The 15,993-nt window shown below is 36.8% G+C and overlaps 1 protein-coding gene across 3 annotated transcripts in view; it reads left to right on the forward strand.

Moving 5' to 3' along the window:
• The window catches only part of miple1 (midkine and pleiotrophin 1), a 256,418-nt gene that overhangs the window by 180,172 nt on the left and 60,253 nt on the right, over positions 1 to 15,993 (forward strand). For 2 of the 3 annotated variants that reach the window (XM_081727959.1, XM_081727961.1), the window contains exon 3: positions 11,873 to 12,019. In XM_081727959.1, the coding sequence (XP_081584085.1) occupies positions 11,873 to 12,019 (147 nt within the window). The remainder of the gene's footprint in view (positions 1 to 11,872; positions 12,020 to 15,993) is intronic. The other variant, XM_081727960.1, reaches the window with a different exon arrangement.

Here is a 15,993-nt window from a genome sequence, read left to right on the forward strand (position 1 = left end):
TGTGATAACGGTACCTCACACAAAATAATATTGTCTAGGGCGCACTTGTTCCATATTTCAATTATCTTTTATCTATTTGAAGATATCACATAATTACTGTAAAATTAGCGGTATTTTAATTTCGCCGGGATGACTCTTAATTCATCCAAGTCTTAGATCTCAAACACGGTTTCAATTTTAGACGATTCATAGTATAAAATTTATATAAATTGATGAAGTGATTGTACGTACACAATGAAGAGCATGTTTCAACGTTTAATTCTTTTAGGTTCTGGCCTTCTTTTTAGGTAAATTATAGACTTTCAGTCAAGCGGCTACAGCATCATCCCTATTTATCTAGGATCATGGTTCACACCTCGGTTTTTTTTTTCACAATAGAGCAGCCTTTCAAACGGTACCATATACATTTCCCTACCATGTCCCTAAGGCGCGAAATATTGAAAAAAATCGGGATTTTTCTCTGATTTTTTAAAAAAAATTTGAGCCCCTCTGGACCCCCTGTGTTAACGGAGAGATCTAAAAATCAACTGAAAAATAGTAAGGGGTGTACTAAATTTGAAGCTTCTATCTTGTATAGTAAGGTCGGGAAAAATATTTACAAATGAACTCCACAATACCCCGGATTACCGCAAAAGACCCTGATCTCAGGTTTAAAAAAAAATCGTGGACACTCCTATTTATAATAGGGCCGTGTTTTGTACCTCATTCTCTTCAGAGTAGAACAGTCTTTCAAACGGTACCATTCACATGTCTCCATCATGTATCTCATGCGTAAAAATCCCGAAAAAAGAATTTTTTGAGTTAAAGTATCCCTTTTGAAAAATATTTACGTCCCTCTCGACCCTCCTGTTTGAACGCAGAGATCTGAAAAAAATCTGATAAATATTACTCTGTGCAAAATGTCAATTTTCTAGGTGCAAAAGTAAGCCCGCCAAAAAAATATACCCCACAATACCCCAGATTCCCGTATAAAACAGTATCTCAGGTAAAAAATTCTGAGACATCCCTATTTATTCTAGGATCATGATTCGTCCATCATTCTCTTCAGAATAGAATAGCCTTTCAAACGATACTATTCACATATCTCCATCATGTATCTGAGGCGCGGAAATCACGGAAAAAGGGGATTAGAATATGAATATGAACGGAAATATGAATATGAATATGAATATGAATAAAAATCCCTTTTCTTTACCCTTTTGCCCCTCCGGACCCTTCTTTGTTAACGCAGATATCTGAAAAAATCTGATAAACACTACTCAGTGGATTGAATGTTTGTGCAAATTTCTAATCTTCTAGGTGCAAAATTATGCCCACCAAAAAATAATAAAGCTAGGTCTAACAAGAAAATATTTTTTAAAAGTTATGACGTCATCACCCCTATGTCTCAACGCAGAAAGGCGTGAAACCAAACGTAACATGTTCAAAAGACGGCTTTTGTGCTTGGGAAAAGAAAAAAAAATCCGAAGTAAAAGCTTTATTGGTACTTTTTAAATCGATTAATGAAGACACTACTTTAGTACCTACTAAAAATAGGTACTAGAACCTAAAAGGGTTAAAGATATGCAAGTCATTACACAATAACTATACTCCAATAATAAAAGTGCTTTAATCGTTATATCACACTCTTCGTGGACCTCTCTAGACGCAGAAGCATTCTGGTAAGTTCGGGATGAGATTAAGGAAAAAACATCACGGCATATACAGGGTGGCCTAAAAGTAGGTATACAGAACCGTGCTGATCAGCTCATTCCATTTTATACTTTTTTTCTTATTATTATCCATCAAGAGACTTAGTTTCTTTATTATTTGTTCTTAATGTCTTTTTACTTATATCTTAAGCCCGGAACAGCGGAAGCAAATAAATCTATAAGCTAGAATATTATACTTGATCAATGCAGGGGAGTATACCTACTTTAGGGCCACCCTGTACAGGGTTTTGAACATAAATTTACGAAATGATGCTCGAGACTAAAAGAGAAAGCATTTCGAGAGTAGAGACGAGACAAGACTCTTACAGGAATTTGCAAGACGAGACGAGACACTCGTCTCGTGAGTAGAACTAAATAGTCAAACAGTGTATCATTACAGGAGAAAGCTTGGCTTTGTAATAAGTAGCTGATGCTATCTATGAAATTTAGAAAAATGAAATGAAATCTTTACGTTTTATGTCCCACAGTTATGCCGGTTAGGCTAAAGGAGACGGGGATGATGAGATATGAGTGAAATGGTGGAATGAAGAAAGTGGGAGGAAACGGGAGAACCCCGAGAAAACCCACGAGCACGGTGTTTGTCCACCACAAAGTCCACAGGGCGCGAGCTGGGATCGAACCAAGGGCCCCAGCACTGGAGGTGAACGCTCTACCACTGAGCCACCGCGCCCCCTGCTATCAAATTTAGAATTTAGTATCTATAAACATATATAATATTTAGATGTTTTACCATTTTCCTCATCGCATCCCATTTTCAACTCACTCTCGTACAATACCTACATATCCAGTATAGAGAGAAAGAAAAAACCCGTTATTTGTATGCTGCATATATGTATGCATTCAGTTTCACAATGAGATGGTACGAGAGCGCAGGAACATGAAGGGTTAAAGGACGTGATTATTGACTCCCGATGCCCTTAATTGCTTCACATGTCTGTTCGCTGCCAGTTTAATGTCAGTTCATTTGATGGCTGCAAAACGCTGCTTCATGTGGATAGCCGCTGCGAGGGCGAATATTAACTGGTATTTTGTTTTTCACTGGATAAAAACTTGACATTCGCACACTATCCAATTCATGAGGTTTTCATTCTATTATAAACATCCCTTACTCATATATATATAACTTTAGCCATCGTTGCTAGCTTCAGTTCAGTTTTCCTAACTCCATGGTTAGACTCATTTTAATAGATCAAGTGGATATTTGGTTTCAGTACAAATATTACATGAATTTGATATTATTATTATTATTATTATTTTGGTTTACACATCTTTAAATTTGCTTTGATGCAGAGGCAATGGCTTAATAGAGAGTGCGTATTTCTGATGAAACTGGTCTCTGGTTTTATTCCAGACCAGTAAACATGGTGGAGAATACTGTCCGTGGGTCTGTTCTCGGGATTTTCCGATTTCCTCCTACATTCTTATCCTACTAACTCTTCTGTAATTATTACTTGTATTTATTTATTTGAAATAGAATATAACAGGTATTATACCTATTGCAGTATTTGTGTTTCATTATAAGACCTATGATATATTTCTTTTTCAAACCTCGTAAGGCACTTTACTTTATTGGTTGTATTTGAACTTTAGCGTCCCTTTCAGTGCTAAGACTATATGAGACATGAACCTACAGGTTAACGTGGAATATGAACCATATGTGCTCCCACCTGGAATCGAACTTGGGATCTTTCACTACGAAGATCTGTGTTTACTGCGTGAAAGTTGTTAAATCCAACAATCATAAATCGTAGTCATGTGACAAAGAGTGGTATTGAAAATTTTTCTGCATGTGAAAAGTCTTTAAAAAACAAAGTTTATTAAGCGCTTTACACTGCTAGCTAAGTGTTGAGTGTTTTAAATCTCTGCATAAATTGCTCCCCACAAAACATTTTAAATATGTTTTAAAGTACAAACGTTTACAACATTTTGGACTTAACACCTTTTATGCAGCAAACCAGTAACCAGTATGCAGCAAACACAGATTTAAGTGTATATTATTAAAGGAATTATTCAAAATTCGCATACTATGGTAGGTATTAGTCAGTGAAGCTTGAATTGACCTCTTACTATATCACCTATAAACCAGGGGCGTCATTTAGGGGGACAGGAGGGGGCAAACGCCCCCCCCCCCCAAGAGTTTGAGGAATACATATACTTTAATCGATTGTCTTCTAATATACTAGTACAAAACGTGAAAGTCTTATGTAGGTGGTGCTCTTACTCCCCTCAAGCGAAGTCTGAAATGACGCTCCTGCTATAAACCAATTGGAAATCAATTCAAACTGGAATCAATTAAGAGTTCCTTTTTCTCTCTCTGTACGTGTGTGTGTTTCCTGCAAGGTTGATTTTCTAAATTATCTGGTTTTAAGTCCAACTCTGTCTCTCTTTAAGAAATTATGTATCTTGGGAGATCAAAAGTTTGTAGAAAGGCGTAGCTGATTCTTTTATATTGAGTTTTACGTCTCTTTCAGCAGCGAGGCCATATGAGACGGGACCTACTGACTAACATGGAATCCGAACCACATGAGCTCCCGACATTAATTGAACACAGGTCTCCCACGCCAAAGGCGCGTAAACTGATACTTTTAATGTTATAGCAACAACGAATTTAATACGAACGTGGTCAACAGTTACTAATGCCATGCGACCATTATGTGCCCTATACTATACTCGTTTCTAGCTTCAATATGTTGAATCAGTCTCGTCATAGAGATATCAGTGGTTATTTTAATGCGTGTAATTTATGTTTATTCCCGTTTCTTGAAACTTCCCAAGCACTGTATCATGACTTGTCATTGACAAATATGAAACGAGTACATACCTTAGACTTATGGTGTAAAATGTAGAAGTCTGCAACAAGTTCTGTAGATCAATTATCTTTCCTAGCTTAGGTACTATATTCTCTTCTTCCTGCGTTTAGCGTCCCAACTCTCGCAACTACTGAAAGCCAAGTCGTTTTTGTTTCTCAACTAATGCTGTACTCGTGGTGAAATAGTAAGTACGCGTATGTGTACCTATAGGAATATACTTCTCTCATGTCGGTCAATGTACGAACTTATACGCTGGGTTGTGTACGGTAGTTGACTTCTGGTACGTGGAAACAAATTCAAAGACAGAATCACAAAGCAGTTTTTACAGCAAGGGCGCCCATGTTGTGGTTTCCAAGGGGGGTGCAAATATAAGCAAGGTTTCAAATATAGTTTCAAATTTTGCTATAACTAATGTAAAAATTCTATTGGGCTTTCAATATTCCCAAGTACGATTTCCTCTTAGGAAGGGCGAGCGCCCCACCTTGCCCCCTCCTGATGGGCGCCCTTGTTTTACAGATACAGAATTAGGGCCTAATCACTATTGAGTTTTGAAATATTTGTTTCCTTTCACTGTGCTTTGTAAGTTATTTGATGAGTAACGAACTAAAAATACAATCACGGACAAAAGTTTAATAAATTAGTTTAACATAGTCCATGACAATAAATGTACGTAGTGTAGGGTGACCAGATTCTGACAAGCGAAAGGTATATATAATGGTATATGATAATTTACTGCTTCGGCCATACGCATGTTCTCATTTCATTTATCGTTAACCTCAAGTTAAATCATTCGTTTTTGTTAACAAAAGAATTGAACCAAAGTATTGAAGGAATTCAACACAACTCCAAAATGCTTTAATGAATAACAAAGTGGTTTATTTTTATGAACATACAGTGAAACTTCATGTAGGGCTAAAGACTTTATTTTAATCGATTTCCGTAGCGTAGGATTATTTTAAGTAACGAAGAAAAATTTAGACCGTCACGACGGAACTTCTACGTAACTTGGTTAGCACCACTGTCGTAAGTTGAAAAATAAACCTTTCCTACCTTACCAATATTTCAGCAAGCCTTCTCAGTAAAAACAATGTATTGCAAAACAATGGTTTGTTGATTGTTCTCCTTTCCTACCTAGTTATCTTTTGAGGAGTGTTAAAAAACACAGCGGTTCATCATTCAAAAAAAAAAAAAAAAAAGCCTGTGATTCAAAATGTTGTGAATAAAGAATGAAACATTAAAATATTGCAAATGAGTTAACTCAGAACATTTCACAGGACATTTTAAAAAAGAAGAACATTTCTGGATTTTCTAGGTGTCTTTGCAATATGCAGGACAGCTCTTTGGAAAACAGTACCCTAACGTAGTGGCAATTTCAGTGGGTGAGCCGGGATGGATAGAATTTTCTCGGAGCTACGAAATCCCTCCCAGTTCGGGGCATATCTTCGTATATGTTACCAGTATTTGTACACTAGTACTTTTCACCTTCCGTATTCTCCTACAGGTTGAAATCTTCACATATGTGCCATACTTCAAAAGTCCTTCGTAACTGAATGATAGCGGAACATTTAGGTTTGATTCTCGGTGGTACTTTTTTCGGAAACCACGTCAAACTTACGACTCGTGTCTTATGGAACCTCGGTGTTAAAGAAAGCGTACTTCATCATAGAAGGTGGGTCATTTGTCTTGTTTTCAAGTTTATGAGTTTTTCGTCCTCATGCAGTACATAGGTAATGGAGGAAAGAACTTACTGGGGCATTAACTTGGTGCAGTTGGCAAATACTCAGACCATCATGCAAGATCAACCGTCATATAGTATACATCGTTTCCCACCACACTGTTCCTCCTTCAAGAGAGTGGAATTGCAGGATCACGCCGCACTAGTCCTGGATCATTTGTGTTTATCATCTGGAAGACAAAGTATACAGAAAAACATCTAATTCAGTTAGCTATGGCGACCAATTCTGTGTTTGAATCCGAAACTTTTCTGTGCCGTCCATCCATTACATTTATACGAGAACTTATTTTCTTACATATAATGCTAAAAGTTTGTTCGTTTGTTGTTTTCTATACAAATCCACACAGTTGCTTTGGCATTCTTCTAGCTTATTATACTTTTATTTAACTATGGGAAAGAAACCGTAGGCTATTTAGAATTTTTAAAATACTTATCCTAACATAAGAGGAAGGACGGAGAGGTTTCGAAATTTATAGAATATCTCGGAAACTTCTGAGGTTAGGCAACAAAATGGCTCTACTGTGTTCCAGGTTGCATACCGCTTAGCCGGTTCGAAAGACCCAGCAGTTCTGCTAGTTTTGTTATAAAATGCTCTACTTAAAAATAAAAATAAAAAATAAAAAAAGATAAACCTTCCTCTTCCATAGCCAACATTGGAGCTTTTCTCTTCTGAATATTGAGGACTGCGAAGGGGGGAAGGATAGGCTGTTTAGTTGGAACTTTCCGCTGGACCAAGAATAAACTCGTAAATCAACGCTCACGCTTTTGGTCTCGCTTGTAACTCTAATTAACACTTGCCTCCCAAAATTATTTCTTACCATTCGAATGACGAAGTGGATGTAAATCATAACGTCCACTGACTCAGCTTTTTTTTTTTTTTTTTGGTAAATCTATCTATCTTCCTTTCTTTTAGAGAAGTCTAATTTTGATTATTAAATTCAGATATAATTATGTGATGTGTTCATCATAGGCGCTGAAATGTATTCCATTCTTTTAAAGAAGAAGCAAATTATCCAATGAAATTGGTCGGAGCAATTTTTAATACATGTTACTTTTATGCTATATTTTATGAAAGTGTCAACACGTAACTCATCTTTGTTAATAAATAACACACCAGTTCGTACATGCGGATACCACAATATGGGTCCAAGTGATAATTTGTTTCAAAATGCAAATATAGGTCGTCCTCTATTTATCATCTTCTCTCAGAGTTTCAATTATAACTTGATGTTATTTCCAGTGCATACAAGTAGGATTTACAGTCGTTAAATTACTATACAACATTGTCATGTCAGTACGATTGAAAATATGTGGGAATAAAATTAAGGCAAACCGTTTAAAAAAAAAAGTGCTGAAGAGTGCTATTGTTCCTTAAAAACAAAAGCACGTTGTCAATACTAATAGTAAAGGAATCAATATGAAAATTCGAGTAAAATATATACGAAGTGATTAAAACAAATTTCAACTGTTCACAGTTTTTGTGTTCATTACTAATAAATGTAATACATACAAACACATATATCTCTACGAAAGAACAGCTATTTATGAAACTTTCACATGTGTTCTATATGTGAGAATCTTTGCTGCTTTCAGCCTGTACTTAATGTGCTCCACAAGGGCTTTAGCATTATTATTATTATTATTATTATTATTATTATTATTATTATTATTATTATTATTATTATTATTATTATTATTATTATTATTATTATTATTAAGGACTCTGCCTTTTGCCAGGTCCTTGTACTAATGATTTTTTTTGGGGGGCTAGAAATGTTCCTTCCACGTTTCTTGATCTTCAGCTTCCTCTTTTAACTCCCAATATTTTCTTCTATTTTTCAAATCATTGATCAGTTGTGTCCTTCTTCTTCCCATTCCTTGCTTTCCTTCCATCTTTCCTCTTTTGGTGATATGAAGAAGAACATTTCTTCGCAAGATGTGTCCAATCAAATTTGCCTTCGTACGAAGGATGCTAGTTAAAAGCATCATCTTCTCTCCTATCCGTTTTAAAGCATCTTCGTTTGTTACTCTCTCTCCGTCCATTTTATCTTCTCCATCTTCCTCCAACACCATATTTCGAAATTCTCTAAATATTCCTTCTCTAACTTCCGTAATGTCCAAGTCTCTGAACCATAGTCTACAATCCAATACTCCATATATAGCACCTGACTAATTTTTCCTTAGTCCAGTATTAAGCCTTGATGATAAATTCGAGATATCTAAGATGGACAGGACAGCTCACTCGTATGAGAAATACGAGTAAAAGAGAGGAATGGTTGATTAATAAAACTGAATTATTATGGAACGAGAGAGGAAATGGAAAAACCCTGATGAAGCCCATCACACGTTCACATAGCGTCGGATCGAACCAGGCAGGGGTGTAATGGGGTTATACGGTAGTATGCGGTGTATACTTACCTAAAATTTTTATAGTCCATCGGTACATCATATACTCACCTTTAAATTTTTTGAAAGAACGAGCATATATGGGGTTGGGTATACATTGTATCCTTGAAAACCTTCGAATATATTGTTACTAAAAATTGTAGTATTATTTAGGTATTTTACTTGAACGAGAGATTACCGTGCTAGAAGTTGGCATCCTAGCAGTGCTCCGCCGAAATGCCCGTGATATATGTAATGTTCTAATAAAGAAGCGAATGGAGAAAAAAGAAAACTGTGTAGCCCAGTACTTCTTAACTGTTTGAATGACGTCACACGTTAGTGAATATCTCAAGCATTAACTCTGCTTTCGAAATTGATTTTAGCTTATTACTAGCGTCGATTACCCGCTTCGCTGGGTTAAAATAAGAAAAATTAGTAATCTTTTCCGTTAGTCAGTCACATTTTACTATTATTCAAGCGCTTTCTTATATCAGTCATTTTCAATCATTTTTATATATCTCTCTCTTCACCAAGTTGCGGGTCTAAATTAGGGATGGCCACAAGGTTTCGGTTCCGCGAGGAACCGGTTCTTGGAGATCCGATTTTCAGAACCAGTTCCGGAACCGGTTCCAGGCCTGGATCCGAAAGCCCGGTTCTAGAACCGGATCTTAGGAACCGGTTCCAGACCTGGATCTGAAAACCCGGCTCCAGAACCGGATCTTAGGAACCAGTTCCAGACCTGGATTTGAAAACCCAGTTCCAGAACCGAATCTTAGGAACTGGTTCCGTGCCTGGATCCTAAAACACGGTTCCAGACCTGGATTCGAAAGCCCGCAAAGAACCGTAAAGGAGGTACAAAGTTCACCCTCAAAACACTGCAAAAGGGGACCACGCCCTTGTGCCCTTCTCGCCCAGACCCGTTTGTACCCCCCAGAAAAACAATTTGGTCCATCAGTGGGTGTTTAGCCAAATGAGTTTCCCAGTTACACAGTTTGTTTAGGCAAATGAAACAAGCGGGCGCTGCCTGGGCGCCTGCCTGTCGCTTCCACCATTTCATCTAGCACCTGTTCACAGCCTACCAGCAGCTTGGTTTTAGAGTAGGGATGGTCACCGGAACCGGTTTCAGACCTGGATCCGAAAACCAGGTTGGGATCCAGTTCCAGACCTGGATCCGAAAAACCTGTTCCGGAACCGGATCCTCTAGAGCCGGATCCGTTCAGAGCCGAAAACCGGTTCCACTAAGAACCGGTTCTGGCCATCTCTAGTCTAAATGGCATCGGAAGCTCATCTCAACGATCCCGAAAACTATGGATTCGGCACTAATACCGGTCATTTTCGATCATTTTCATATATTTCTCCCCTCCCCCAAGTTGCACCATCAAAGTGAAATGATAAAAACCATGCCAAGCCGGAACCTCATTTATGTTTAAAATTTGATCCAGATCGGTGTGGTGGTTCAAGGGTTATTAAGTCACAAACATAGTCACTTTCATTTTCATATACTGGATGTATAGATCAGTGATGCCAATTGAAGGGAAATTTCCCTTGGCGCAGGGAAATTTCGAGTAAATTTTAAAGAAAAGGGAAAAAGGGAAATTGCTTGTAATCTCTCAATATTGCAGGGAAATTTGAACCTCTCTTCAATCATTTATAGATTGAACATATTTACGTATCTGATTAATCTCATTAAAATTCAGTATAAATTCAAGTGTGTTTGAGTAACTTTACAAATTTTCTGGTGACTGTGCGCACAGAATTATTAATTCTTAAGAATTCCGCATCTCTACACTTTGTATTGTGCTTACGAACATTCCTCGTGTACAGCCAAAGACAGTATCAGCTAGAGTTTTCTTTGTAACTGTTCGTATTCGTTTCAGTAAATATGGGAGTGCTGTTCTTAAGTACATACCAAATATATACTTAATATTTTCTTTGTACCTTAGGTTACATTAATATTAAAATCTATCATGATGTCTAGGATAAAAATTAAATTTACATAATATTTATTTTACATTTTTTTATGATTTCTTTAGGTTGTCCGTCCTGACAGAGGTGTTTATAGGGTTTTTCCTCAGTCATACCAGGCAAATGCACAGATTGCACCTTTAACATAGGTCCTGGCCTACACCTTTCCATATCCTCTCCCCTCCTCTATCGCAACGCCTTAGATACCTAAACAACAAATCAAGTTCAAATTCTGCGTAAGCTCAAAGGAAGGTTGTCAGGTATCTGCTTGTATGTGGTTATAAGATTGGAGTGAGGGGGTGGAAGCGAAAACGATTAAAAATACGTTTACTAAGTACTTGAATGGTTTGGATGAAGGGAAATTTTGCCCGGAAAAGGGAAATTCTGAAGCTTGTGAAGGGAAAACGGCTCTGAAGGAATTGGCATCACTGGTATAGATTAAACGCTTCATGTTAAAAATGAGATCTGTCGTACGCAATGTGCACATCAAACTCTCTTGGGATGAAATCAGGCTGCGTACTTTTTATATGACAAGTGATCATCCACTTTGAACCATCATTTGAGCAAAAGATTAGTGAATTTTTCAATATATAATGTTCGAACGGGATTAGGAAATTTGAAATTAAAATATGTGGTGGATGCAATCGCCATCACTAAAATGAAAGCTATGATTACACCAAAAATTCTATAATGGAGTATTCTGTATAATTTCTGCAATGTAGTAACTAATCCCTAGCTTTAACAACACTGGTGGTTTCTCTTTATTTATTCATTTATTTTTTATTTTGTTTTAAAGGAATATCGCGAAATTAAAGTTGTGACAGGACAGGTTTCGAACATCGTTTATATATATATATATATATATATATATATATATATATATATATATATATATATATATATATATATATATATATATATATATATATATATATATACTGTACATGATATAGAAATAATTCGACTACACGCTCGTATCGGAAATCTCAATATTAAAATAAATCTAAGATTTGTTCACGACTGTACTTCTTGCGTGCTATCCAATATTTTGATTGGACCATATGTCCATGGATTGGATGAAAGTACCGGTCAGTATTGTATAAGTAGTAAACCTTAGGCAACAGAGCAAGGCTTCTGATGACTATTATATCAAAGGTGAGCATGCCTCAAGCACCTAGACCTTTGAGCTCAATTATATTATAGCATGTTGTAATACGAAACGGAATGCTCATATAAACTAATGCTTGCTTGTTATTTTATTACAGCGTGTCGCTATGTGAAGGGTCAATGGTCAGAATGTGATCCAAAGACCAATATGCGCACAAGAACATTGACTTTGAAGAAAGGAGACCAAACCTCCTGCGAACAAACCAAAACCATCCAGAAGAAGTGTAAGAAAGGTAGGACCCAAGGTTTGTCCACTCATTTTATTAATCTCTTTTTCTAATTCTGCATGTTAAAGATGTTTGTTCAGTGTTCGTTGTCTGAAATTATGTCATTAGATTTAAAAGCAAACGTTCTGAGCCAAATCTATTGGCCAGTGTAGTAGTTGAAAATCTGGCGTATTTGCTCTGACTTCGAGTATGTATGTATATATATATATATATATATATATATATATATATATATATATATATATATATATATATATATATATATATATGTGTGTGTGTGTGTGTGTGTGTGAACACAGCTGTCCGTTTCTATGTTTATTTTAGATACCGCATACATGTGCTCAAAATGTGTCAAAAAAATGAAACGAAGTCTTTAAGTTTTACATCCCGCGGTCATGCCGGTAAGGCTAAAGGAGACGGTGATGATGAGAGATGAATGAAATGGTGGAATGAAGAAAGTGGGAGGAAACGGGAGAACCCCACGAAAACCCACGAGCACAGTGTTTGTCCACCACAAAGTCCACGCGGCGCGAGCTGGGGTCGAACCAGGAACCCCAAGCAAGCACCAGAGGTGAACGCTCTACCACTGAGCCACAGCGCCCCCTAAAATGGGTCAAAAGCATTCGGTGGATCATCCAAAACACTAAGAGCCTTATGCAGAGTCGTTTTGATGCATGATTAGTGCCATACGGTACTAAAGAGTTCACCAACATAAGTTTCCTGCAATAGTCAGGCCTTTATTATGACGCTAATTATACGTCAAAACGACTCTGCATAATGCCTTAAGAGTATAGTAGTAATCCCGGTTAAGTACTTCGTTGGTCATCAATTTTTTTATCCAAAGTCACAATGATTTTGGTTTCTGTTGGGAATAATTACGGACACATTGGGTTATGGAATACTCGCCCATGCCTTTATATTGAATCTTGGTTGTTAGGACAGGTTCTGTGCAAACAGATCATGATGGATAATGAATTATAGGAATCTCTTGTGTTGTATGTTCTCTCTTTGATGGAATCTTCAATTATGGTAATGTGTAGTTTGAGGCTTAGTTGGATCGCGATTGGTAACGGAAACTATTGTGTGGGATGTGGAAGTATAATACAATAAATATCTCATTGGTAATCAGTGTAGTTATGTTTCGTCGTTGAAAGGTCGCTTAAGCCTAACTTGGAGTAAAGGAACATACTTTCTTAAATGAAAAGCTTTCTCAGTTCGTAAGTATTGGATAATAATTACTAGCACTGTTACAGTTTATGTATTCGTTCTCAAATCTAATATTGGGTTAAGGTTAAGTTATCTCTCTCTTAAAATAATATAGTAATAGTTTGGTTCAAACAAATGCTTTGGGATAGTTCCTACTTAGGTTTATCATAAGCTTCTCTCGCATCCTTAATGAGATAATTTCCTCTTAAATAATGTCCAAATAATGTTTTTCTTTTTTCAACATTTACCTGCATATCTGAAATTCTTAATTGAGCCTCGGCGATGATTTTGTCTTATTGAGAGTAAATAGTGGTTCTCTGGAACCAAATAAAGTGTATAGTGTGGATCGTTCAACAGAACAATTTTTCTTTTCTGGGCAGTGCAATAGTATAAAATGATGTCTCGTATTATCATGATGAAAGATAGTACATAACTACTACTAACATTGTCAGCAATATTGTGCCATTACCAACATGTCACTTTATGCAGATCACAAGCATCATTACTTCTATCACATAAAACAATTTCTTCTCAAGTTGTGGTCTAAGCATTTTCTTTTCCTCCTCTTTACTATTTTCAGTGTTTTGTTCTCTCTTTCTTTAACTTTACGTACATTTTGTCATTTTTCTTTCAATCTGTCTAATTCTCTCCATTCGTCTCTATTTCGAACGCTTCTCGTCGTTTCTCTATCTTTCGTGATACTCACATTTCTACCGAGTATGAATCTCTATACCAGCGTTTCCCAACCGGTGTGCCGCGAATGGACCGCTGGTGTGCCGCGAGGAAATCGAAACAAAATTATTAATTCTATAGCAACCAAATTGCAAGACATAGGAAAAAATGTATATTTTTGTATTTCACATTACTATGAATTTCTAGCATGGAAAAATTACTGTAATTGTAATATATTATTCTACATCTATTACAGTGTAGCAGACAGTATTCCGGCTCGTACACATTTCTACGGTTAGCTGCTATGTTACGTTTCAATTGAGAGTCATACTAACACCGAGAAATAGAAGCACTTGTACGGTATGCGCCAAGTGAACGTTCGTAGAACACTCATTAGCACGTGAATGACAGAACAACACTTTGTTCAATAGCTGTGTTTTGACTTCGACGCATCACAAGCTGTGTTATTGCAATAATATACACTGATTTTGGTTAAGACAGCAAAGTTAAAAGTACAAGACATTTGTTTGTTTGTTCGTTATTTAGTGATCTTCGTTCTTAGTGAGAGGTTGGATACAGTTTTCGAAAAAGAAAGCGCATTTTTAAAATCTGAGTCCTATATTTCATTGCAATTGTTTTCTATTTTAAAATTAGAATGAAAAAAGAGCATAATGAATTAGCATGGGGGGGGGAAACCAGTAATCGAGCTTTCATCTCTGTGAGAAGAAGATCAGTAATAATAATTAAAAAAATACTATGGTATTTTATATTTACAAATAATAATAATAATATCTATGAGCGTGCCGCGAGAATTCAAATTACACCCGTAGTGTGTCGCAAGTTGAAAAGGGTTGGGAAACGCTGCTCTATACGAAACATTTGATGAGAATTTCCTTCCTACCTCTTAGTTTAATCCGTAACGTACATTTTACTTTCGGAATGCTTCATTTGCCAGCTTGTATTTCCTGTTTTCCTATCGCATTGGTATGCTACTGATGTTAGTAACACTGATAGTAATCATGTGTTCTATTTCCTCTTCCCTAACTCTATATATATAATGTGATACAGTATGGATGTGCTATAATAACTCGATTATAAGTAGCTATAATATTATATGAGTATAGTATTATAATAGCACGAGTTCCAATACTCAGCACAAAGCATCTCCCAAGCAGCTGTTTCTTGCTAAAATCCCCTTGCCGTGCAACACGTCTTTCCTTTTTTGCTTCCTTTACTGATTCCGAAACAGCAGGCGGCCTATTGTATAATGAAATGTGCGTGTATAGATCACAAAAATACAAGGAAATTCCGAAAAATTAGCTAATCACAGAAAAATCTACGTAACACAATAGGCTTATTTCTCGTGACTCACGAGAATGAGAATAAGGGTGTGGCAGTAAGGCCTGTAAACTCTGACTGGCTCACAGCATGAATTATAACTCTGGCGAAAGTAAAATTACCGACTAGCCATTTAGGTAGCGTTCGCTGCGGGAGATAACGCATCGGAAACGCATCTTAATAGCCATACTCTAAGACAATGTTGTCACGTTACATTAATTTTGTAGCTGTCATAAAAAAAAAAAAAAAAACTTGCAACCCTACTATATTTCTCCATGTAAACATAATCTTGAAAGGGACATACAGCATTTTTTCCCCATCTTGCACGGAGTTAAACCATGTGCAAGTTGATGGGTCGTCTTGCTTGCTACCTGCTATCGCCCTCCCACTTTCATAAAGGAAAATCCAGTTACGCCGCTTCCGAAACAACGGATTCTTTTGGACGGGGAGGGCAAGTGCGCCAAAATACACGTTTTTAATCAGTAAGTTCATATTTGTCCACTAGAGTCCAGTGCTGCATGAGTGGAAATACCTCTCTTGCTTTCAGGAAGTTGTAACGTCTAAACAGTAAATAGAAAGATCGGGTTGCAAGTTTTTTTTTTCTTTCTTATGACAGCTACAAGATTCATGTAGTGTGACAATGTGCCTTAAGGTGGGATCTGAACCCCTTCTTATCCATATACCCCATCGATGATCGATTGAATGATCATGCTGGCTTCTATGTTTCTATAACGGACCGAATGCATAGAACACTGTATCTGGAGAATGCATGCATT

The sequence above is a fragment of the Thermobia domestica genome, chromosome 10 (assembly GCF_964235325.1).
Source record: "Thermobia domestica chromosome 10, izTheDome1.hap1.1, whole genome shotgun sequence".
NCBI lineage: Eukaryota > Metazoa > Arthropoda > Insecta > Zygentoma > Lepismatidae > Thermobia > Thermobia domestica.